At 33.0% G+C, this 24932-nt stretch overlaps 1 protein-coding gene across 3 annotated transcripts in view; it reads right to left on the bottom strand.

Annotated features, from left to right (window-relative positions):
- Positions 1-10656: 10656 nt before the first annotated feature.
- Positions 10657-24932, bottom strand: part of LOC126968816 (limbic system-associated membrane protein) — a 72756-nt gene continuing 58480 nt past the window's right edge. For all 3 annotated transcript variants that reach the window (XM_050813960.1, XM_050813959.1, XM_050813961.1), the window contains exons 7-10: positions 18061-18199; positions 15578-15726; positions 12548-12601; positions 10657-11969 (exon numbers count right to left, since the gene is read on the bottom strand). In XM_050813960.1, the coding sequence (XP_050669917.1) occupies positions 11863-11969; positions 12548-12601; positions 15578-15726; positions 18061-18199 (449 nt within the window). In that variant the 3' untranslated portion in view covers positions 10657-11862. The remainder of the gene's footprint in view (positions 11970-12547; positions 12602-15577; positions 15727-18060; positions 18200-24932) is intronic.

Raw genomic sequence — 24932 nt, 5'->3', positions numbered from 1 at the left:
GTAAAATCTTTTCTTAACTGATACCTACTCAATAAAAAGACACCATTTTTCATCCTCAAATCTTCCTTTGTAATGATTATACTAAAATATTGACTTGAAACTTTTTTATTGACAAAGCAGAGAATGTTTATATCAATGTCGTCATGATTTTCGGTTATGCGCCATGTTGTTTTTATATCAAAGTATTCAGTGTCGTTAACAATAATATATTAGTTTGAATGTGATAAAATAAAAAGATTTATCCAAATTACAATTTATAAGCTAATTATAATATAAGTGAGAGTCATTATATATTATTTCCTTTGATAAATCCAAACCGTGAGCGTGTATTTAATATGTTTGTATAAATGTCTATAATATTAAAATAACTTTGATTTAATACTTAACAAGCTTACAATAGCTACCCAATTTCTATGAAGTTGTAAATAGTAGAAAAATGATATATCATAATATAGAAGTTTAACTTCACACTCTGGTACACACATATTTTTTCAACAATATCAACAGACTAACTGTATGTGAAGTTTATACTGTTATACCAGATGATCGTTAGTGTTAATTCCACTCAATAGTAATTGAATTCCAAAATAACACCTTTTAATACCAATTTTAGATAGTTTACAGTGTTTGTCCAGCCCTAAGTGTAAGCCTCTCGGGTGAAAAATTTAACTGTCACCTAATTAAGGAATCAAAAATCCTTAAAAATATCGGGTCAATCTGAGTAGTCTACCAACGTTACAGTCAGTTACTTCTAAAATAAGTTGGGTTGGTGAGAGGGACTTACCAATCCTGCACGCAAAATGGATCTCAAGAAGTCTTGCAGAAACAGGAAATAAACCATAGCTATTCCTCGGGTCAATACTGACTCCACACCTATACTTATCGCTGTCATGTCGTTGACCCACTCAGTTAAAGTTTCTGGGTGCACAGTAGTCTTATCGATAATAGCGCGAACGTTTCAGAACTTTTTTGACAAATTTATAAGCAAATAATTCTACGAAAGAAATTACTTAATCCCAATTTTACAACTACCTGGTGGTCTCAATCAGCTAAATAATTTAATTTTAATTTTCTAATTTCTAATTTTTAATTAATTAATGTTATCTTATTAATGCAGTAATGTTATATATCTTTTTTAATGCAAAATTGGTTATGGACGGTTTATTTTGTTTCGTTTTGTTTCCGTGTAAAATTTCCTTTCAAGATTTTTTTTCAAGTTTTTATTCTATCAAATCAGATCAACAATAGCTTTTTCATTAAGTTAAAATAGTCGATCTGTGAATATCGAATTTAGATTTCAATCCATTTCCTGCTTTTCCATTTTCAATAACCTATGTCTATTCATAATCAATCAATTTAAATTATAAATTTCATTATATCGATATTTTATTAAAAAAAAAGCCCGCTGAGTTTTTTATGTTCATTATTTCCGAGTTGGTGGTAGTTTATGACTATAAATAAGTGATTTCATATACTATTTTAATAATAATAATAATAATATAATAATAAATTTTTTATTTGCGAAAAACTGCCACCAAATTTTTTACAAGTACAATAGATATGACAATTAACATTGTATAAAGAAAAGAAAAATAACAATACAAATGTTTAAAAAACAATAAAGAAAGAGATATTAATGCTTTAAAACTAACTATGTAGAATGATAACAAACCAGGCAGCAGCGCGATTCGCAAAAAGGAAAGTTCTCAGCAAACGTTTGGACGTATTTTCCTAACACTGATATTATGAACTTCCTATATTTTTTTTCCGTGAAAGCTATTTTGGCAGTAATGAGTGAAACAAATAATTATAATATTTAAATATTTATCGTATCCTCTATCTAATAAACAAAGCTCAGAATTTAATAAATTTATAAATCTGAAAAGAAAATTGAATTTTGAAAAAAAAAATTTTGAATAAAAATAATTGAATTTGAATGGGTTTGCTATGTTGTAAATCCATCTATGGTCAGATGAATATAATAAATAAAATAAAAAACTTTCATTTTACATTTTTGAATAAAAAAGAATATAACTATAATAAGTCTTCCGATATAGTTATCACAACACGCCATTCATCAACTATTTCAGCACATCTCTATGTTATATTATCGTGTTATTCCTACAAATATCCCTTGAACAATAAATCAGGTAATGCTAGTTCATCAATTATCAATGTTGGACCTGAGTGTTGGACATAATCCACGTCTGTTGGTGTTGTGTGAATTCGGCACGTCATATCTCATGCGGTGTGTACGTGTCGTTAATCTATTTTGACGTATAATGGTATTCTGATAACAGATGGTTTTAGTTTTTAGTACACGATCAAGAAGAATGTCTGATATAAACAATATTATTTTGATTTGTTTAAATATACTTAGTCTGGCCAAATCTTCTTAATCTTAACAAACAAAATGACGGTACTTATGCTCAAAGCTCCAAGGAAGCTTCCTAATTAGTCGACAGAGTGCAACGTGGGCACTATCCGACTTCAGTGATGGTTTGGTGGGGTATTAGCTATGAAGGAGTGACTGTGCCATAGTTTTGTGAAAAAGGTATCAAAATATCAACAAATGTATAGGAACTTCCAATATGATACAATTCGTTTTCTTAAAAGAAGTCCGGCTTAACAATGCTCCATTGTCTTAAAGTGCGCTTCCGCAGGCAATCAAAAATTGAGTTTAGAACTAACCTCTATTTTGAGCAATGCACGCACACTAACACAAATTGCAAGTGTTAGACGTAGCTTGTCACGCACACCTGGCCTGTTTTCATCCGATATCTAACAGCAAGAGCCTCTATCTAGACGTATTAATTATCTAAGCTTTGCAGAATTAGTTCATAATATGAGACCAATTTTGACATAGTATTGCAAGTGTCGTGTGATACGTCGGCACGTCTATGTGTGTGTACCGGCAGGAGCCACGACCGGACAAACACCGTTGACGATCAGTATTATGGTCGTGTTGACAGACGGAGAATGTTAAAATTCACTTATTTTTTTAATGTTTATTTGAAATGTATCTTACACAAAAATACAAATAACTTTAAAAAAACTTATGATAGAGATAAACAAAAAAAAACTGAAACATTATTTATACTATGAGTTCCTTTACGTATCAAAATAGTCTCAACTCAGCATGTTTGATGGTTTATAACCAACGCTGGTCTTCTGTTGGGCCATTTTTATTTAGTTTATTAACGTCTGTGTCTATTTAATTGTAAACACCCTAACTATATTATGTATTAAAGAAAACATTTAAAGAGATAAATTATTACTCTGAAATATTTTCTACCTTAGTCGACTCCAGCCAACTCTATCCGAATCAGCGTATCATAGTCGAGCGAACAGCTTAATGTCATTAAATACCCACAAAATAAAGTGCTTAGCGCGATAAAACACGCTGCGAGCAGATTTATATCTCTTAGGCTTACAACAAAAGAGTCATGTTGTATAAAAATATTTTAGAAAATAAATTATATTTTTTTTTTATTTTAGTTCAGATCTTTTATATAAAAATGTTTCACCGGTGCTTCAAGATAAACTATATGAATCTAAGCAATGAATTTCAAATCAGTCTTATAAAGCATAGAATATTTCAGTCCAATTTCATCCACGTATTTCTAACACTGTATTTGAACTCTGGAAATACGAGCACCAGTTGCAATGCACTTCGAAACATTTGATAATCTGTGTTCGAGCGTCCATTCATTTTTAAAGAGAGAAAGTCTGAAATCAAGTATATTGGTTGCAGAGGTTTCGTTATATTAAACGTGCAGATTTCAATGGATCTCCTATTTATTATCCTACGCAAACATATGATATAAGATATTCCTTTTTCATAGTTTTTCTTTGGTTGTATCTGTTATTTGATAAACGCCATCTCTAAAATAATATGAATTTAAGGGTCATTATTATTCTTAACTTAACTTTAAATATATTTATGTAATGTGCACTTCTTAAGATAGGTAATTATTGCATGGTTGTGTTTTATTTTTATATTCATTATTGCGCTATTCGTTGATTTAAAAATTATAAAGACGTAGTAATACCCAAAGAGTAAGTCAGCCATATTCTTGATTAAAAGATCAAGATTAGTGAGGGGTAATTGCCTCGCTTCTACAACAAAATTCAAATCACACAAAAAATATTTTTTTTTGGTAATTAGTGATACTTAAGAGGTTGTTACAAATGATGTCAAAGTTATAAAGTATAAAATGAATTGAAATTTTACATTTATTTATTGCACGTTGCTCATTTGATTTTCTATAAGTGTGTATATCACAATGCATAGTAAAGATACATAAACTTGAGTTAAAAAATCTGATGCACGGCAGTCCCCCGCCAATTCCAGATAAATAAAGTGGCAAGGCCGTACCAATCTTTTCTCGAAGCAGTTCAAGCCATTTTCGACCCGCTATAACTACATTATGGATAAGACCTGACGCCTGAATTTTGTTTATTTAAAACACAAAAAAATTTCAATATTGATATGGTCACTATAAGATGTTGCTAAGTTAGCTAATTATCTAATAACTTAATACAGAAGGACCCTTAAGTAGGGACTAAATAAATTGACCGACTTGGTATTACATGGATCTCACAAATTGTTACGGTACAAGAACTGAGTTGCGAGACTTGTTTTTTTACAAGTTATGTTTTTGATGGCATAATACTTACCTACTATATAATAAACTGTATATAGAAAAGATTATTTGTAAGCATTAAAATGCCACATATTTAGACATGTGGCAAATGTGTAATTTACCTACAGTTTCCTTCTGCTGTGTGATATAACGAAAGCATCAACTGTTTTTGTGATATTTTAATATATGATTTGATATTGTATTACTACTTTGGTTAGTGAAATATGAAAAAATTATACTTCCATCTTTTAGTTCACAAATAAAGGTCTGCCACTCCATATCCACGCCAGAATCCTGCATGGTTTGAACCTGCCGCGCCTCCACCGATAATCTGGATTGTCTTCTAAGAGCCTCCACGGTACTCTGTATTCTTACATTCCCGCCCGCTGCAACCTCCCCAGCCATATGGTCTTCATGCCCCTACCAAAATTTTAGGATGATCCGGGGTTGTAGTACTAATGAAATGTGTTTATAACATTTTTGTGCGATAAATTACAGAAAAGAAATTATTGTGCGAAAATCTTACGATACGAAAACTATACGTCATGGGTACTTTCAAAAAAAGCGCATACATACCTTCCTTATGGGCCGGTAACGCTCCTGTGATTCCTCTGGTGTTACAGGAGAATTTGGGCCGCGGTGATCACTTAACATCAGATGACCCGTATGCTCGTTTATCTTCCTTTTCCATAAACAAAAATCTAGTAGAGAGTAGACCTACTTCAACATCTGGCAGCGCTTCTGTGGTTATCGTGATCACAGGTTAACATCTGAAGACGTGGATGTTGTTGTTGTGCCAAATCTGTATTAAGACGTTCATTGGTGAATAACTTCAACGAGTTTTTTATTTGGTTCACTATATTATACACATTACCATGTAGAGCCGACTAGCTCCTTCTGGAAGTAAACACAGCATGCTTGTTAATGTGCTCTATAAAATCTAAAATAAAAACAATTGTTATAATAAAGATAATATCATAGTAACAGTAACATAAATAAATAAAACGTAATTCAACCCCACAGTGCCCACGCAAAAAGAATCCGTTATTAAAAAGTATTAGGGCCGATTTTTCAATCCTCAGTTAAACAACTAGATAAAAGAAATTCGACAGATAGCGCAATTTCGAATTTTTCAACAGGCGGATAGAAGTTATCGAACGAATTAATACTATATCGGGTGATTATATTTATCGGCCCCTTTGGGAGCCGGTTAAGAGCTATCGGTGGGATGATTAGGACATGTTTTTAAGTTTTTTAGGCTATATTTGTAGTAGTCATTCTCTAGTTATAAGTGTATTATCTATGCCAAAAGTCTATGTCAAAAGATCTAATAACTGTCATCTTTTGACGACTACACACGTAATTTATGATATAACTATCTAATATAGTAGAAATTATAATATAATGGATATTTTTGAGACAATTGACGACTTCGCGATTGAAGAAGAAATCCATTTCCTCAACAACAACGAAAACAATTTTAAATTGAAATAAACTGAACAAATAGACGAGTGTATTAGAGGTTTTTTGTTATTAATTGTTGTGATAAATGTCTAATGTCAAACAAGCATCCTTTGACCTTTCTCTGTCGTATGCGTTAAATAATATATATGTCCATCTCGCTTGCACGTATGAAGTGTGAAGTTGCTTCGACAATACCACAGAAAACTATTCTTTGGATAAAAAGCGATTGAAAAATTCAAAACTTTTAATCGTTAGATAAACAGTGTGTTAATTTTATTCTCTCGATAGTTATCTGGTGATACATCTTAGGATTGAAAAATCGGCCCTTAGTTGTCAGAATTCTAACCATAATTTGAGTGTGTTTTGGGTTGATTGAATGTTTTTCTTGTTTTAATACTGCACTGCCATACGAGCTCCTTATTTAAGTTAAAAGTCGTGTCTTCTATCGAGTCCAATTTAACCCCCAGAAGACTCAAGTTTGCGCGTTTACCACTAAAAAAACCACATTTGTCGTATTACCGCTCTTCGAGAACACTTCTCTTAAAGCCGCGCCTAGTATCGGAATACTGGGTCTCGAAATCTCGAGCAATTGCCAATTCCGTGGCCATCTGGAGGGCAAAGCCAAATTGGCTTCGAAGAAGCTGGGCGTCATCAATAGAGCACGGCAATACTTCAAGCCGGCCCACATTCTAGCGCTCTACAAAGCGCAGGTCCGGCCACACATGGAGTATTGCTGTCATCTCTGGTCTGGTGCACCCCAGTATCTGCTCGATCCATTTGACCGCGTGCAACATAGAGCAGCTCGAATTGTCGGGGACTCAGTGCTCTATAAACGGCTGGATCTCTTGGCATTGCGTAGAGACGTCGCTTCATTTTGTGTCTTCTACCGCATTTATCACGGGGAGTGTTCCGAAGAGCTGTTTAACCTGATTCCTGCCGCTGGATTCCACCTTCGACACGACACGCCACAAGTTAGGATATCATCCCCACCAACTAGATGTGTGGCGGTCCTCCACAGTGCGGTTTTCAAGGAGCTTTCTCCTTCGTACTACAAAGCTGTGGATTAAGCTTCCTTGTTGAAGAGCTGATTAACCTGATTCCTGCCGCTGAATTCCACCTTCGCACGACACGCCACAAGTTAGGATATCATCCCCACCATTTAGATGTGTGGCGGTCCTCCACAGTGCGGTTTTCAAGGAGCTTTCTCCTTCGTACTACAAAGCTGTGGATTGAGCTTCCTTGTGCGGTGTTTCCGGGACGATACGACATGGATACCTTCAAAAAAAGCGCGTAAACCTTCCTTAAGGGCCGGCAACGCTCTTGTGATTCCTCTGGTGTTGCAAGAGAATGTGGGCAGCGGTGATCACTTAATACCAGGTGACCCGTACGCTCGTTTGTCCTCCTATTCCATAAAAAAAAAACAATTTAAATAACATAATATAATAAAATCAGTGAATTCCCCAAATTTAACAGGACACGTACAAATAAGTAATACAACGTAAAAGGACATTTCTTTTTCATTTCTGTCCCTTTTTTGGTATATTTGTATGTTTTTCGGGCATCACGTAAAATGCATTCTCGGCGGTGTCAACATGGTAGATTAAAGTAGTTCAATCGAGAAATGATTTAGATAGCATCGCTTGTGAGTGAAGTTCAATATGAGGCTAGGATCTATAGAGCGTACTTACACTTTGCTCAGACTTTACTTACGTAATGTAGTCCCGTATATATTCCGCTTGAGTAGTTAGTTTTATATCATAGATATTTTTTAATAAAATATTTAAATTTATTTATAGATTCCACCTGATCAGCGACTGGTCCTCAATTGTAAAAGTGTGTACCTCGGAAACTATATTGTATTTTAAGGAACTTCAAAAGTCCATTGAGCGCCATTTCGTCCAGGGTGGAGTGAGATAGACTGACCATATTAAATCTGCTATGAGCGGCCCCGTAAATGAGTGTACTCGACTGACCTCCAACAGTGACAGATGGCGATACATTATGAGGCGTACTAATTTACTTCATAATCACTGCCACGACTGCTTACCGATACCACGAGCGTATTGACCGAGGAAATATTAAGATTGTTAAGCTTTATTATATTATGTACTTTGCCCTGTACTTTTCCCGGAGCGTAAAAAGAATAGGGGAGTCCCAGGCCCATGGGTGTCGTAAGAGGCGACTAAGGGCTTTTTAGAAGTGGGAGAGTCACGCTGCCGTCTTTTGACGTCAGCACAATCGGGCCAGACTCGTCCGGGTTAATTACCACACTCGCACAGAATACCGGCGTGAAGCAGCGGCCTAGTGCCGCTATGTTTCGCATAGGTTAGTGTCGAGGACCGGTGGCCATATAAACGATCACCTTTTTTTATCTCGTACTCGGCTAAATTTAAAAGCAGGTTTAATTTGCAGGCTTATTTTAACCCTTCAAAATTGATGTATACAGTACCTAAGAAAATATAATTCCAAGTCAAAAAAAACATAATAAAACAAGGGTCTATGTATAGTGGTATATTTCAATAAACATGTAATAAATTAGATTTGAAAATATCAAGCCTTCGTAATAAATGAAAGTACAGTGAGCTCTGAAGTATGAAGGTAAACATTCATCGGCTTGAAGCATACTCTCTCTGTATGAAATATAATATTATCTACTTTGTCGCTACGTGCTGAAAGGGAACCTGTTTGGTATTAGATATTTACATGACGTTATTTTATTACGTATCTGATATTATATAGAGGTAACGTTTATAAGGTGGTAGGGGGTAATCTATGGATCTACTGAACCGATTAAAAAAAATATATTGTCAATAGAAAGCCACATTATTTGTAAGTGTCATAAGTTAGGTATTAATCCGAAAAGTGAAATGACATTTTCATGACAGTCGTATTTTCAAAGTAATTCGGAGAAAAAACTGTCGCCCGAAAACGTTTGTTACGAACGCTGATTTATTTTTTCTCTTATGTATCGTCCACGTAACGACGTTACGGGCAGCGACTAGTATATAATTGTATAAACGCCCGCTCAATACCTTTATTTATTAACAGTGTGTGTAACTACATCTGTTCTCAATGAGTGTCGTTTTTTTAAACTTATTAATTTACATTTATTTTTTGACTAACGAGTGCATTAAATATTTGCCGCTTCAGTATTTTTGTATCACTTTACATACTTATATATTGTAATTGAAATTGTAAAACGATCCAGTTGTAAATGTGGGAATGAGGTTAAAAACAAAAAGAAAACTTTTGACATGCATAAGTGTCATTTGCTCAAGGAACCTCCTCCTTACTCTGAGTTACCCCAGAGAAATAAAGTGAGTTTGATTTAATTAGATTTATCACGCATTATATCAAATAAAAGTAATTTAGCTCAAAATTTCGAAAAAGTTGTGCTTTAATAAGAATTGGCAAGAAACCAGTCGGAGGCTTCTTAGTACCGGATGCTGTACACAGGATATTTATGCGACCATATACTTATAATAAAGCCCTGACAGCCCGATAATGTGAGATCAAGTTTGATTTGTCAATGTGTGCGTTTGTCCAGTGGTTTAATATTTAAAATACTAATTTGCGAATGCCAAGCGTGGCTGACCTTTTACGACTTGTCATTAAAAAATTGGTACAGTCACAATAGATTCGCTCCCCTTTTCAATTTTTATGTATCTCCTTCTTCTCGGACACCACAGCATTGCCTTTGTCTGCCACCCAACAGAATCGAACACAGCTTTCGTTATATTTAATGTACTATTTGTGTTTCGGTCTGAAGGGCGCCGTATCTGGTGAAATTACAGGGCTGATGAGACTTAATAACATATAAAGCTGGTTCGTCAGTTCCCTACCTCCGTAACGTATCAGCGCGGCGTTGCAACCCAAGATCGTGTTGACGCACGTTCGGAACAGTTATACAGTGCTAAGGCACCTTAATACGTATCATGTTCGCTCGCGAGTCGGTTTTTTCGACCCTTTCATAGATGATACGATATAATGTACAAGACAGTCTGATCAAAATGTTGTGATAACGACACTATCGTGAAATTTATTGAAGCATATAGGGCTAGGGAAGTACTGTGGTAAATAAAAACTATTTAGATAAAAATATTGAACAGAAGGCGAGGGAGGGTACGTTATTATCTGGGACTCGTCGGGAGAACGGGCCAAGGACCATATCTGGACCCAGCTATAAGCGCGGCGCCGCACAGATGTTGGGATTTTCAAGATCACTGAGTAGTATAGTGCACTAATTTACTAACTACATTGTTAGTAAATAAAAATATTATACGAAAATTTATTCAACATGTCATATAATTATATATACATGTTGGAAAGATCGACCGGTCATCCGAGACAGCGCCCATTCGAGTATTCACTTCCGCCATTGTATATTTGTAATCGGAACGACTCTGTCCACGACATCACCATAAGTAATAACATTTTAATAAGCATGACAAACCTGAAACGGAAATCCAACCAGTTAACATAAAATATTATTATCATTATAATAACAATTATAATATTTGTGATTAAAAAATAAATCAAACACACGTTAATATCCGTTACTTTATTTGTTATAAACAGTCTTATGATAGAGCGATCAGTTTACACTAACATGTAAACTATTGATTTTTGGCGGATCCAAGCGAAGTTCCAGTATATTATTATTACTTAAAGTTACTGGCAAGTTAGGTATATGAACAAATACAACCAAAAATATTATATAATATTTCTGTAAAATAGATTTTCTTTTTCAATTCACAAAAGTTTTCGTAAGTAATATCAAATGACCGAGTAAATGAAAATGATAGATATATTTTATATTACTTTTGATTTTTTTATTTTACTGTTTCAATCCGTTCTATTAGGTATTCGATAGTTTTAAAGTATTCACAAAGAGTAAAAACATTTTACATAAAAGAAGATTTCAAACGCTGTATTTCTTTAAACTTGTATCTCAATAAATATGCTATCGATATTACATTAGCTTTTTTTGTATGATATAAAAATTAATAATAAATCAAAAACCCAACTTGCCAACTTCTATGTACTATTAAATAACATAACAAAAACAGCTTATAAATAATATTTACAGTACATAATATAATATACATTACCGTACATATTCAGAACATGTAATTAAATTACTTTTAAAGCATAAACCTCGCCTATTTACATTTATAGGGCACTTGACTGTACAAAATGAATAATAAACTTATATTTATGAGCTGTACGGTATTGGAATAAAATTGGTTAGCTGTAAAGTTGAAGTGTTACTTTTGGTGAGAATTGCATCAGTAATTTTTAATGTTTATATTTTTATTGAATTATTGTATTTGCATCACGTTTTCTCGTAATATTATATCAACAAAGAATAATAATATAATTATATAGAATATCTAACAATAATATGTTCTATTATTTTCTCCTTGCTATCTAACACACACATTACATTAAAACATTTGATAATTTAAAAGAGTAATTCAGATTTTCTTAATTTGTGATCTATTTGAGTTTTGAAAATGTGGCGAATAATAGGCATGTAATTAATTTATCGTATAGTAGATCAAAAGATCTCAAGTGGGAAATGTCACATAAGTAAATTATCACCACTATTGGTTCAAGAATAAATCCAAGGAATGACAACAGTGATGCCATCCATCCAGAGAAGAAGAAATGTTTTGTTAAGAGCATCTTTAACATTTCATTCCTGAATGATAAGAATAAAATCTTACAATCAAGTACCCACTAACAATGACTAACAGGTTACATTGAGATAAACGGCACAAAATAATGATATCAATATTAAAGTCCTCGTTATAAACAATGTTTCATTTGAGTTTCCCTTTGCAGCTTCTGTTAGACCTGTGAATAACAATTTAAACTATAATAATAATATATTATATAATAACCCTTAACGGGTCACTTGATGTAAGGTGACCACCGCCTCTGACTCTAAGATCATTCACATTTTAAATAGCAATGAATTTCCGCAAAATAATGCCACAAAGTGAACCCGTAGACCTAGAGTATACCAGCAGACGACCTGACAGTCCGAGTGGTCCGATGATTCACGGCCAATGTTCATTAGTTAATGTGTTTGTTTTAATATTCTTCCATCTGTGCTACATCTCTCCCTCCCCAAGAGAAGGTCGCCTCCGATGAAGGCTTATCAAGCGCAAACAAACCTCAGGTATTGTTTAGTGGGTACACACTTAGCTTTTATATACCACATAACAAACGCAGCTGGCTGCGTTGGTATGCATGAGCATTCACCCCCTCCCTCTCTTTGTTATGCCGAAGGGTAGCCCTTTTTCCTTTGTCTGGGCGCAAAAAAAAGTAGTGGCGCAGTAATATACTAGATATTGTAAGTCTACGTGTAAACCGCTCATTCTAGATTATGTGATAATTAATGTAACTGAAAACTTTTAAAGGACACTCACCTCCAGCGATGCTTATTTGGTTACTGAAGTCCTCTGGTGAGTTTAATTTGATTTCTGAAATAAATCATACTCATTAAATATCAATTAAGTACATAAATGTAAAAAAGTGTGCGTTTAGGGACGCCCAACCGAAGTGATAACTTATCTAAGTTAACTATTCTAAGTTAAACTTATTAATATTGACATTGTTTTAACTTGAGAAAAGATTAGCTTATTAATTAAATTTTGATGCGTTATGTATGGATGGATGGCAGATAGGCGATGTTACATGTGCAAGTGAGAGCGATTCATTTTAGATTCGTTTCCTTAATCACACGGGTTATAAGTCTGAGACCTATAGACTTTGCTCAGACTTATCTAGTAGTAGTATTTAATTCGAAGACCGTATATATAAACATAACTTTGAGCTAAGCTAAAGCTTAAGTCCACCATAACGAAGACTTAGGAAGACTCATACGAAGATTCATTTATTCATCACGAAGACTATAAGCCGGACAAAAAGGAGATCAAAAATTTTTACATCATCACAAATTTTGTTCGACCGTCAACAAGACCGCATTTCGGATAAATCATTCATCTACTTCCACTTATTTCATTATAACTAATAATCTAATAAGTTTTGGATCCTGTTACAATAATAAACGACAATGTACTGTTTATGAATCGCGAATTGAATAGAATAGTTTATGCTGTCAAATGACTACAAATACCACATCAGAGTTTGTTTGAAGCTTGGCCTCAGCTAAGTTTAACGTAAGTAAAGGCTGAGCAAAGTCTAAGTACGCTGTACAGATCTCAGCCAAATAGTTAACATCTTATATCTCAAAGTGACGTAGAAGTCTCGAAGTTGCATTGTAATGGTGGCGAGGATCACTTACCATCAGAAAGTCTTGCTCGTGTCGTCACATACAACATACGCTTTTCGAAAAGAGAGTAACCTGAACAAAAGGACTGATAGATAACATTTTTCAATAACAATGACTTGTGAATTGTCTGAAATCATATAGCACGGAACTCTAGTCTGTTAAGACTCAATGTAAAACTTACTGTAAATTCGCATAAACAGAACTGAAAGAAACATAGAATTCTTATTTATAATCATCAAATGTTAAGCATTAGGCCCCCGGTGAGTAGCTCGGAATAGTAGTAAATGTCACTTCAATATTTTATTATACAACCTCTCCGTACAACACTCAGGGAGACTCTAAAACTAGCAGAACATATTATATTTCTTTGGGATTGGAAGTAAAACTATTTCGTATATTACTACTAAGGTTATTTTATATAGATATAAAACAAATAAAACATACGTTAGTTATAAATTTACAGAAGAACTTTTTGTCTGGAGGCTCGAATATCTCAATAATTATTATATAATGCTTTTGTTCTGATTTCATGGATTATTGACGCAATGTTCGTCATGGCTGATATTTAAAAGAAATATATAGAACACTCCAGAATTTTACTTTGTTTTGTATTTCACTTATATATTGCTTAAATATTATAAGAGTAATTATTATGAATATCAATTAGAGTTGTTGTCAGAATTCCAAGATCAATTTATAAAAAACATTCGGTTGGCAAGAGGTACTCCCAAATAGGACGCGGTCGCTATTAGAGTTCAAATAACATACGGAAGCAAGAAGCAATAAGTAGCGGGCAAACTGCCAATGTAAAGGTTTGAAATGGAAAATAAATGAAGATCTTTTGCCAATTGTCAACGATTTTTCCTTGAAACGATACTTATATTGGAGAATATTCGCAATTCCTAGATAGTGTATTATTTATTTAGCGTCGGCCTAGTAGCACAAGTATTCTCTGGAGGGGTCGTGAAATGGAGTAAATACTTTATTTATGAACCTCGTGGAAATAATATCAAGATTGTACAATCACAACGTTATGGTTGCCATTTAAAATATATTGTACTTTTCTACAGTTTAGACTTCTGAATTCATTATTTAAATAAAACATTTTTTAAAGGATTTAAACGCGAGCAATTGTAACTGTTTTTACATCAGATTTTACGTAAAAGTTAGATTTTTATTATTATTATATGTAAAAACAGTTTCAATTACACACTGTTTAACCCTTTTAATAAGTGTTTTATTTAAATGTGTAACACTCGCGTTAATTAAACAAAATACAATAATTAATTCATTATAACTTCAGTAATATAAATAAATTGTAAATTGCATTTTTTTGATTTTTAAAACAAATACCCACTGAGTTTGGTATAATAGGCAATAAGAGATTAAAAATTTTTGAATAAAAATAATTTTATTTGATTTTGAAACTAAATTATAGTAATTTTTATATAATAAAATTGTCTTTTTAAGTTGAAATGATTGTATTAAAAGTGATATCACAGTAAAGTTATTTTTTTCATTATTTCGATACATTCTTATGAAGAAAATATTCCACAAGTTGAGTAATTTGTTTTAAGCTTTGAGCTTAATTTATTTTTCATGAAAAGGAAAACAAATGTATCGCTATGTGTCTGCTTTCAACACGTTTAATTTTTAATGTTATCAGTGTAGACTTATATCCTAACGTATAGACTACCTGACAGCGTGGTAATGCGTGATGCAAATTTGATTTGTCAATGTGTACGTTAGCAAGTAGTTTAATATTGAATATACTAAGGAGCTAATGTCAAGCGTATATGACTGTTTACGACTTGTCAATTAAAATTGATTACATTGACAATAATAACATATTCGCTTATATTTTCTATCTTGCTGTATCTCCGATAGAGATGTTCTTTTCTCTCGCACGTTTTTTTGTCTATATGCGCTAGTATATACGCTAGTATAGTAAATATATGATATAACAGTTTTGGTGGAATTGATAAATAAATACTTGAATAAATAAGTAAATTGTGAAAAGACAAACAATAAAGCGACTTCTCTACGTAATGTCAACTGATCAAGCTTTTCACTGTCTGGATCCTCGACAATTTTAGCAGCATCGCTCTCAGACGATCAAATAATTGTAACTAAGGTGATCTCTTGATCATTCCTTATAACTTACCGTACAACCTTAGTGTTCCTTCACTCTTGCCAAGAGAGTTGGTGCTCACACAGTTATACGTCCCAATGTCACTCTTGGAAAACTGTCGTATTGTCAACCACATTGACACTTTGTACGATGATTTTTCTTCTCGTATTGTATATTTTGGCCTAGAATTTAAAGAAAATAAATAATTGATTTAATTAGTTATTTTACTATATCTAGTTACATGACAGTTGTGCAGGCAGCCTCGCACATAAACGCGGGAAACGTTATACGTCCGAATAAACTAATCATAAGTAAATTGTATACTTGTAAATATTTTGCATATTCCTGGTATATTCTCGGGTATAACTTTATACCAAGTTTATTTGTAAGGCCGTTAGTGTTTCCGTTGCTTACACTTAGGGTGCGGAACCCCTAATAGAAAGAGAAATATGTTTATTTACAATAGGGAGTGACAATAACATATTTACATAGCCCATAACTTTTATAACTAGTTATCATTTCTTTTTATTTCATTTTTATAGTGTTTTTTGTATCCCTATTAGCGTAAATTTTAGTCCCAAAATAGTGTACCTACATACTTACAATATTTCCATTAGTAAAAACCTGTTATTGGCTATCTGTATGATGCAAGTAATAACTGTATGTTAGTATCTATAAATGTTGTATTAGCTGTTGGTTTTCCTTAAATAAATACATAAATTAATATTGCATCAATACTTTTTGAACGTCTTGAAGCTACATCATTTCGTAAACCTTTTAAAAAGTATAAGAAAATTGTTTATCTCACTTAATATAATAAATACTAAATAAAACACTTTATGTAGGATAAAAGCGCGTCCCCCAATTACAATTGTTACACGCATTTTAATCCTTTAAAAGTGATTTTTTTTTTAATTTGTTACACTCGCGTTAATCAAACAATATTCTTATTAATACTATAACAATTCCAGGTGGTCTATTTGATAAGAACTATATATAGTAAGCCTTATTTGTCAAAAAAGTTCTAATATAGATTTTTTAAATTTGTGCTCAGTGAGTGCTAGTATACTTAAGCCACATTGAAGAGTGGCCAGGCCAGCTAAGCCTTTACATTCAATATTAAGACATAAGACACTAGGTCTTATAAAATATTGAATGAAAAGGCCTGGAAAAAATAATAATAATGACTATCTAATTTGGATAGCACTTACAACTATAAAATATGTTGATTGAAATACGTATTTTGACCACCTTCATAATTTAATTACATTGTTTCTTATTAGGATGTTAAAAAAAACAAACTTATCATGGTTAATAACACACAACAAAGTATAATCAAGTTGCGATTCGTGCAAAGTTTCTTTAATACAATCATTAAGGGATGAGTTGTTTTGACGGTACATTACCCTTTGAACTTTGAACATAGGGCAGTGCGGACGCGCCCTAAATTATGTGTTTTTAATGTCAGTTACAAAGTTTTCGTGTCGTAATAACATTTGGGTTTCTGTTTATATTCACGAGTTTGATAACATCGTAAAGATTAAAAAATTTTTTATTCAGGCAACAATACAAAATAAAGTAATATTATATACAAGAGAAGGACTAGAGAGGTGAATAAATTGTTTAGTATTCTTAAATGTTATAATGATAATTTCTGACGTTTTAATTGTTAATATTATAATAATATGCACTTTTATTATTTTATATATTACTTTATTTTTAAATATAAAAAAAAACTGGTAATTTGCTGACTAGATTCTTATTGCTATAATATTTTCAATGAAGCATTTTAATTACATTAATTCATCTCATAATCATTAACACTGTATGGATTTAAATTTTACTAAATAACCAAACTGAGTGATGTGTACATCTACAGGTATTATAGACACGTATCAGTCAGTGTCTGTTCCTTTAAAATTCATTAATTGTTAATTATAATATTATGATGTTGATGTTGCATTTAATAAATAAATAAATCACTCCTAATATTTACTGAACTGAAATCGATATGATCCAAACTATTGAGTAAGTGATACTGCTTATACTTCGAATAAAGCCTACCCTAAGAACAGTCTCAATAGTCAGTGTGTGCTTAAAAGTGAAAATTTTATCAAGGTCATCTACAATACAATATAACTGTCATTTTGAACTGTTAGTAATAGATTCCAATATTTATAATCATTTTTATTTTTTGAAAAACATAAAAATATCAACTAAAACCAGATCTTTAAAGTTTTACACTACATAAAAATCGATACAAAAGCAAAAAATGACCACCTAAAATTGTATAATCTTATATTAAGCAGGCTAAGTTGTTATATCATTTTAAATATAGGCTCGGAGTTTCTTTTCAGTTTTTCTCCCCATGTCATAGTCTCTTTGATAACTGACGTATCGTCATGACTTTTACCAAGTGTTTTTGCAATATGTTATGTCAGTCCCTATGGTAAATAAATATATTTCTATAAATTCAGTATATTATGATTCTACTCAAAGTTTACGTCAACACGTACCCGTCAAGCAACATCTCTCCTCTGTTCTTGATCCAGTAGTTGATGGTGTTGGGATAGGCTTCCACGTAGCACTTCAGTTTGACGTCCGTACCAAGCGGTGCACCCAGGAGCTGGTTTGGCACTTTCACTGTCGGTGCAACTGTTTGACAAGATAGGAAAATAGAACATATTGCTATTTTTTTATACTGATATGATTTAAGTTGTGTTTTAATTTATTTTAATAACCAAAATTTATGAATTTTGGTTACCTACGAATTCAATTTGGATAATTAATTCCAAATGTGGGGATATCACTTAAAAACAAAATTAACTTAGATTTGAAGAGCGACAACTCAAGTCATGTTCATAATATACAATTATGAAGCAAGTTATCAACTGTAACCGAAGATCCAGCAGACGGAGACAGAACCTGAGAGTTGAAATAGACATACCATATACGATCCATGCGTCACTCGAACGGTTGCCTCAGTTGGTAAGAGTGCTCGGACGAAACCCGAGAGGCGCGGGTTTGAATTCCTTATCGTTCATAAATTTTGGTTACAAATTTAATTTGTAGATAAATACAACTTAACATTGCAACATATTATTGACTAACTGTTATCCGCTACTTCGTCGGCATATACCTGTGCAACTAAATTTGTTTGGTGTTCCATTGCTACTTTCATATTATTATACAAAGCAATAGAATATCTCTCATGGTTAGGCAGCGTTCTTAAGTTACGGTTTTTCCTATATTTTACAAATCTGGCAACCACGAACATGTCTTTTCATTATTTGTGTTAGTATAAAGCCTATGGACACTCACAAATGATGAGGCTTCCTGTTGGTAACAGAATTTTCAAAATAGGTTCCAGATCCAGAGATAAATCCCTACAACCTCACAAACTATAACCTTTTCGTAATATTAGTATAGATAATAATCTTATATAATTTGTACGTCTAGATAGAACCTCTTGCTGCTAGATAACCGATGAAAACAAGCCAGGTTTATTACTTTAGTGTGCGTGACAAGCTACGTCTTACACTCCCGATTTGATTGTTATTTTGTGTTAGTGTGTGTAGTGTAGTGCATGGTTCAATGGAAGTAAACAGTCAACCTTGATTTTTGTCAATGATTCCACAGCTGTCAGAGACTATATAGATTTATAAATAATCTAAGTGATCTTAGTTAGTTAGTAGGTAATATTAATTGAATACATATTGAAGCATATTACATATTACATACAGTTTATTTGTTACACTTCCCAGACTTAACTCTAGATCACCATGAAACCTTATCCAATCTGACACGGTACTCAGGGCTACAGAAAAGGGAAAAAGGGAAACTTACTTCTGACTGCCAACGCTTCCGAGATAATTCTGGTGTTGCAAGAGTTAATGTGCATAGGTGATCACTTATCATCACACAATGAGCTTATTTGCCCTTTTCCATAAGAATCAACATTAGTAGTAGAAAACAAAATAGGAAATAGAAATCATAAGTCACAGGTGATGTTTGAGACACTTTAAGACTTAGATGAAAGTGAAAGATGATTTAGAAGGTTTAGTTATAAGACAAGATAGCCCAGTTAAGGAATCATTTAGAAACATAATTGCGAAGACGTTTGGACTCACATCAATTATAGGAGCGTGACTGTTATACTTTGATTGTATATTCAATGCATATAACTAAAATGAATAGGTACCTACGTTTGCACCAAAACAAAATATTTAAGTGTGTAATTTTATCTTCATGCAAATTTAATTTTCTACAAAAATATCCTTTAGTAGGATTGCCAAGTTTTCTCCTATATAACTCTTAAATGCGTGTGTTAGAATGATATTGTGTTAAAATTAATTTATTCATTTAATTTAAAAAATAATATCGATTAATGCATTGCAATGGAATGATTTTTTTTTTTTTATTTTTTTTATTTATTATTGAACCAACAGCACACAAAAATTAAACTAATAACAAAAATATTATGCGATGGCCGACTGCCAATTACAGGTTCACACTATTTATGGTATAACATTTAACGCTCTAATTAAACTATGATTAAATCAAAATAAAAAATAATTAACTAATAAATATAAAGGTGTGTATGAGTGTATGTGTGTATGAGTGTATGGGCGTATGAGTGTGTGTGCGTATGTCTTAAGTCGTTTTCAACTCTTCGATTACAGTATACTTAAAATGATTTCCTTTTTGAAAGAGCTTTTAGTATGGACGATGATCATTACAGTTAATGCATTTTATGTAACTGTATAATTCTTTGTTTAAAATTTATAATTTACAGACTAACTAATAGAAAATACATAATGAAAATGTGTTAGACGTAAATTTTCTTACTCATTGAAATAATTTATACATGCAAAGTTGTCGAGTAATTTTTTTACATACAAACAAATGTCGCTAAACTACATTATTACAACTATGACAAATACTATCTCGACTCAAGTCAACCGCAGTCCCCTGAAAAGGTCACGAAAAGTCGGATTAGCTTTAATCAAAATAAATATGTAACTTTTAGGCAATAATAATAATAGCCTTTCGTAACAATCTTTGGATAGTTTTAGATTTACATGATTGTCATGACATGATCTGCTCCACGCCATACAAACGGCATTTTTTAAATCGTCGCAATCGAGTTTTTGATGTCGGTTGTTTTTTGTTAAAATTTTTTTATTCTTATTTCTTTTAAAATAAGTTTATTCTATCACTGTTTTTTTTTTTACTTTTAGACAATAATTAATGTAAAAAACCAGTTATAATAACCCGCGATTTTATTTTATTTAAAAAATCAAATTTTTTTAAAGTTAAGTGTATCCTAGTAATAGATTTATTTGACTCCTTTTGACACATGTATAGAGCGATAATTCGACATTATAGACTGCACTTCATCCCTCGAGTGTCGTTCATAGTGAGTGATGCAGCCCACGTACTGGCAGTCGGCCAACTTTCCTGACTATATTTTTCACCACTACAATAGGAAATGGCGTTCATATTTGACGTACTGTATTACGAAATAAAATTCTTAAGTTATGAACACCTGACTCCTTTGTATACAATGCGGGGCTTTGCATCATTGTAGATATGTATTTTCTAACGCAGAAAGCAATAAAAATACAGCTTTTGGATCGAAACTTAAGAGCATTAAATTGTACTTAAATTTCAAACTTACCTCACACTGTTGAACATTGCTAAATGTTTGGTATGACAATGGGTATTATACTGACATAAATGAATATGTTACGGTCTGGGTAAGTTAGGGCTTTAGACGTGGTGATGTCTACTTGTATTAACGAAGTAATGTATATTATGTCGTAGGTATATTGTCAAAGCCGTGATATTATAATTTCACTTGTAATATTATAATCATACGATAGATTGTCAATCAACTTCATTTCTTACAATTTAACGGCCTGGTTGTAGTGACAGTTTAGTAATATCACTAGTGAAATAATATCACGGCTTTGACAATAATTATATAACTGAACAAATAAGAACTGACAAGTATCGATATTTCACTTTATAATACATGTGTTGATGTATGTAGTATTAAAGTCATGTTACACGCTATACTTATTAAATTAAATCTAGTCGTGGGTGCTATTAATATTATGCACCGCGTCAAGTGAGAGATATGTGAGAGGAAATATAACATATGATGTCTCACAAAAAATGTAACTTTCTATTGGTAAAAGCAATATTAAAATTAGATATTAAAAAGTATTTTATTTTTCGTCAATATTTCATTGTTTATTTTGCTATTTGGGACGGAGACAAATCCAACAAACTTAAAAATCAATAAAAATCAGTCCAGCCGTTGTCCAGTTATAAGTGTTCAAACAACTATATTATCTAATGTTTGTAACTCGGAACTACGTATTTCTAATGATGATCTCACTAATAGGTATATAAATGCTAAAATTTTGGAACAAACATAAACTTGTTATGCCTACTACTCGGTTAAGTTAAGTTAGTAAGTCTTTTACTGGGCGATGTATATGCTTCTACAATATGATCCCAGAAAATGTACAAAACAAATGTGTTACGAAATTTAAAAGAATTATTAAATAAAGTTTGTGTGGGAAAAGTTACTATAGCACGAACGATTTTCTTAATGACACTTAAGTACTCTTTGGTGCTCTTTAATTATAAATGTTTATTGTACGATATCACATTGTAATCCATATTTTTATATAAAAAAGCCCGCTGAGTTTCTTTCGGCCGTTCTTCTCAGGTCTGAGGCAGTCTTTTTTGAAAGATGGTAGTTTTATACTGTCAATAAGTGATTTTGAATAAAAATATTTGAATTTGGGCAGACAAGGCTCCATCTTCCAATATGCGTGAGTAGCCATAAAGAAAGTTGTAAACGCAAAACTAAGAAAGAAATTTACATATAAATATACTATACTAAATAATAAGCACATTTTCACAATCAATATAACAGCCCTAAGTGGAGAGGATGTCTTGCTAAGGACAAAACCATAATTCACATAATCCTGGAATGTGAGTGGGAGGCTCCTTTGCACAGGATGCCGGCTAGGTTATGGGTACCACAACGGCACCTATTTCTGCCGTAAGGCAGTAATGTGTTAGCATTACTGTGTTTTAGTCTGAAGGGCGCCGTAGCTAGTGAAATTACTGGGCAAATGAGACCTAACATCTTATGTCTCAAGGTGACGAGCGCAGTTATAGTGCCGCTCAGAATTTTTTGTTGTTTTACAAGAATGAAAGAAAAAAAGGCAGGGCGTATCCATTACCATCAGCTGTACGTCCTGCTCGTCTCGTCCCTTATTTTTATAAAAAAAAATGTGCAGTAATCTAAGTGAATACTAGGTAGGTTCGAGAACTGTACGTATAAAACTCGTAGAATATTCTATTACGAATACCAAACTTATTCAGTTACAATTAGCGATAAACGAAGTTTCGTGTTTTTATAACTAGTATTCGTTTATGCCAGATAACCTGATTTACCAATCAGGCTACTCTCGAATTTGTAGTCCGTAAATTGCATAATATATGAGGAAAGTGTACGGTCGGTCGAAGACAAATTTTATTCTGGACTGCTTCCAGATGTGACAGTCGCCGGCTTATATTGTTATTCTGACTTAACCCTGTTCGTAGGTATTGGCAGCTACGGGCGTGTGCAACTCTGAATGGAAATGCTGTTTTCTATTTGAATATGAATATTTAAAACAAAATAAACGTTAATATTTATAGTCTGAGCGATGGGTTTTGGATTACTTAGAGAATGGTAATAGTAAGTGCAATTATTTATATAAAATTTATTGTTATGTATTAAAACAGCAGGCCTGTCTATAAATTGGAGCGTGGTAAAAATAAGGACTTATAGTTTTGTATAAATGTATTTGATTACATTCTCTAAATATTACTTACAGACTAATTCTTCTAAAATAATAATCATAAGGTATAGTTTTATCTTAAGGTGATATAAAGACAATACAAGACTATTACAAAATTTGTTTGTTTGAATACATATTTGGCGAACCCGATATCGTGAAGAACATACGGTTTTTGAGCTTGTATTGGCCTGGACATGTTGCTCAAATGAAACAATAACTCCACTACCTACGGCAACTTTCAAGCCCAAACACAATAACACCTGCACGTGACTGCTTTAAAGTAGAAAGAATATGTTCAAAAAAAATTAACCAGAAGAATGAAACGGCTTTTTCGTGGTATTATTCGGCTTTAAAAAGTAAGTTGGAAAATCGGTCGAACACTAAAAATAATTTATATAGCATAACAAAGTTTGCCGAGTAATCTAGTAAATCATAAATTTAATATATTTAGTTTTATGACCATTTTAGAAAAAGTTATTGGCGATAAACCAGTCCACGATGTCAGATAGAGCATTGTTTACTTCGTCATATCATGACACTTGGCTTATTTTCACTTTGAATATGAGTGAAGTGTCATCCGCAAAGAATACTCCCTTTGGTTTTTTTTCGCAAGTTTAGGTAGATCAATTATATATATTAGGAAGAGGAAGGGTCCAAAAATAACACTTACGGTACCCCCATTCCGAAAGGAGTCCCATGAGATCCCCCGCCATTCACATCGATCCTCTCAATCCAATTTTATTCTATTATCCTATTTAATAGGAGATCAGAAGATCGAGTGCAGATCCTCTTATACCATAGTTACATAGCTTCCTGACCAGCGTTGAATGTTGAACATAATCAAAAGCTTTAGATAAATCACAGAAGATACCAAGTGATAATGCACTTGGTATCTTCTTCGATTCTCTTCTCTTCTTTGATTCCTCTCAGGTCTCAAAAATATTCCTGATCAGTTCAACACCTGCATGCGTAGTCGAGCGTCTCCTAGTAAAGCCAAATTGTTTTATATGAAGTACCTCATAAGTGTTAAAGTGAGTAAGCACTTTGCTTAAAATATTTTTTTCAAAAAATTTACTAAGGGTCGGCAAAACCAAAACAGGACGATAGTTATTCGGGCCAAAAGTGAGTCCCGATTTAATGACTGTGAGTCTCAATGTGCTTCGACTTCGCGTCAGCAATAACTCTTTTGAAGGACCTGGAGGCATGATTGATGTGTTTTTTAAGTTCGCTGGAATTCACATCCTTAGATACCACCGCATTGACCCAAGCCTGATAGCACTCCTGCTTTCGGCGAGAGGCCATTTTGCAGGAGCGGTCAAACCATGGTTGGGACCTGCCACCGATAGGCACAGAGGAGGATGGAATGAAGAGTTCCATACCTTGCAGTACCACATCAGCAACAACGTCAACAGCGGCATCTGGATCTCCCAGCGAAAAACAGATCTGCCTCCACGGGTAGGATGCAAAAAAGCACCGCATCTCGTCCCACTCTGCTGACCTATAGTGCCACACGCGGCGAC

Source organism: Leptidea sinapis, chromosome 16 (genome assembly GCF_905404315.1).
Source record: "Leptidea sinapis chromosome 16, ilLepSina1.1, whole genome shotgun sequence".
Classification (NCBI taxonomy): domain Eukaryota; kingdom Metazoa; phylum Arthropoda; class Insecta; order Lepidoptera; family Pieridae; genus Leptidea; species Leptidea sinapis.
This window is presented reverse-complemented; position numbering and strand designations above follow the sequence as displayed.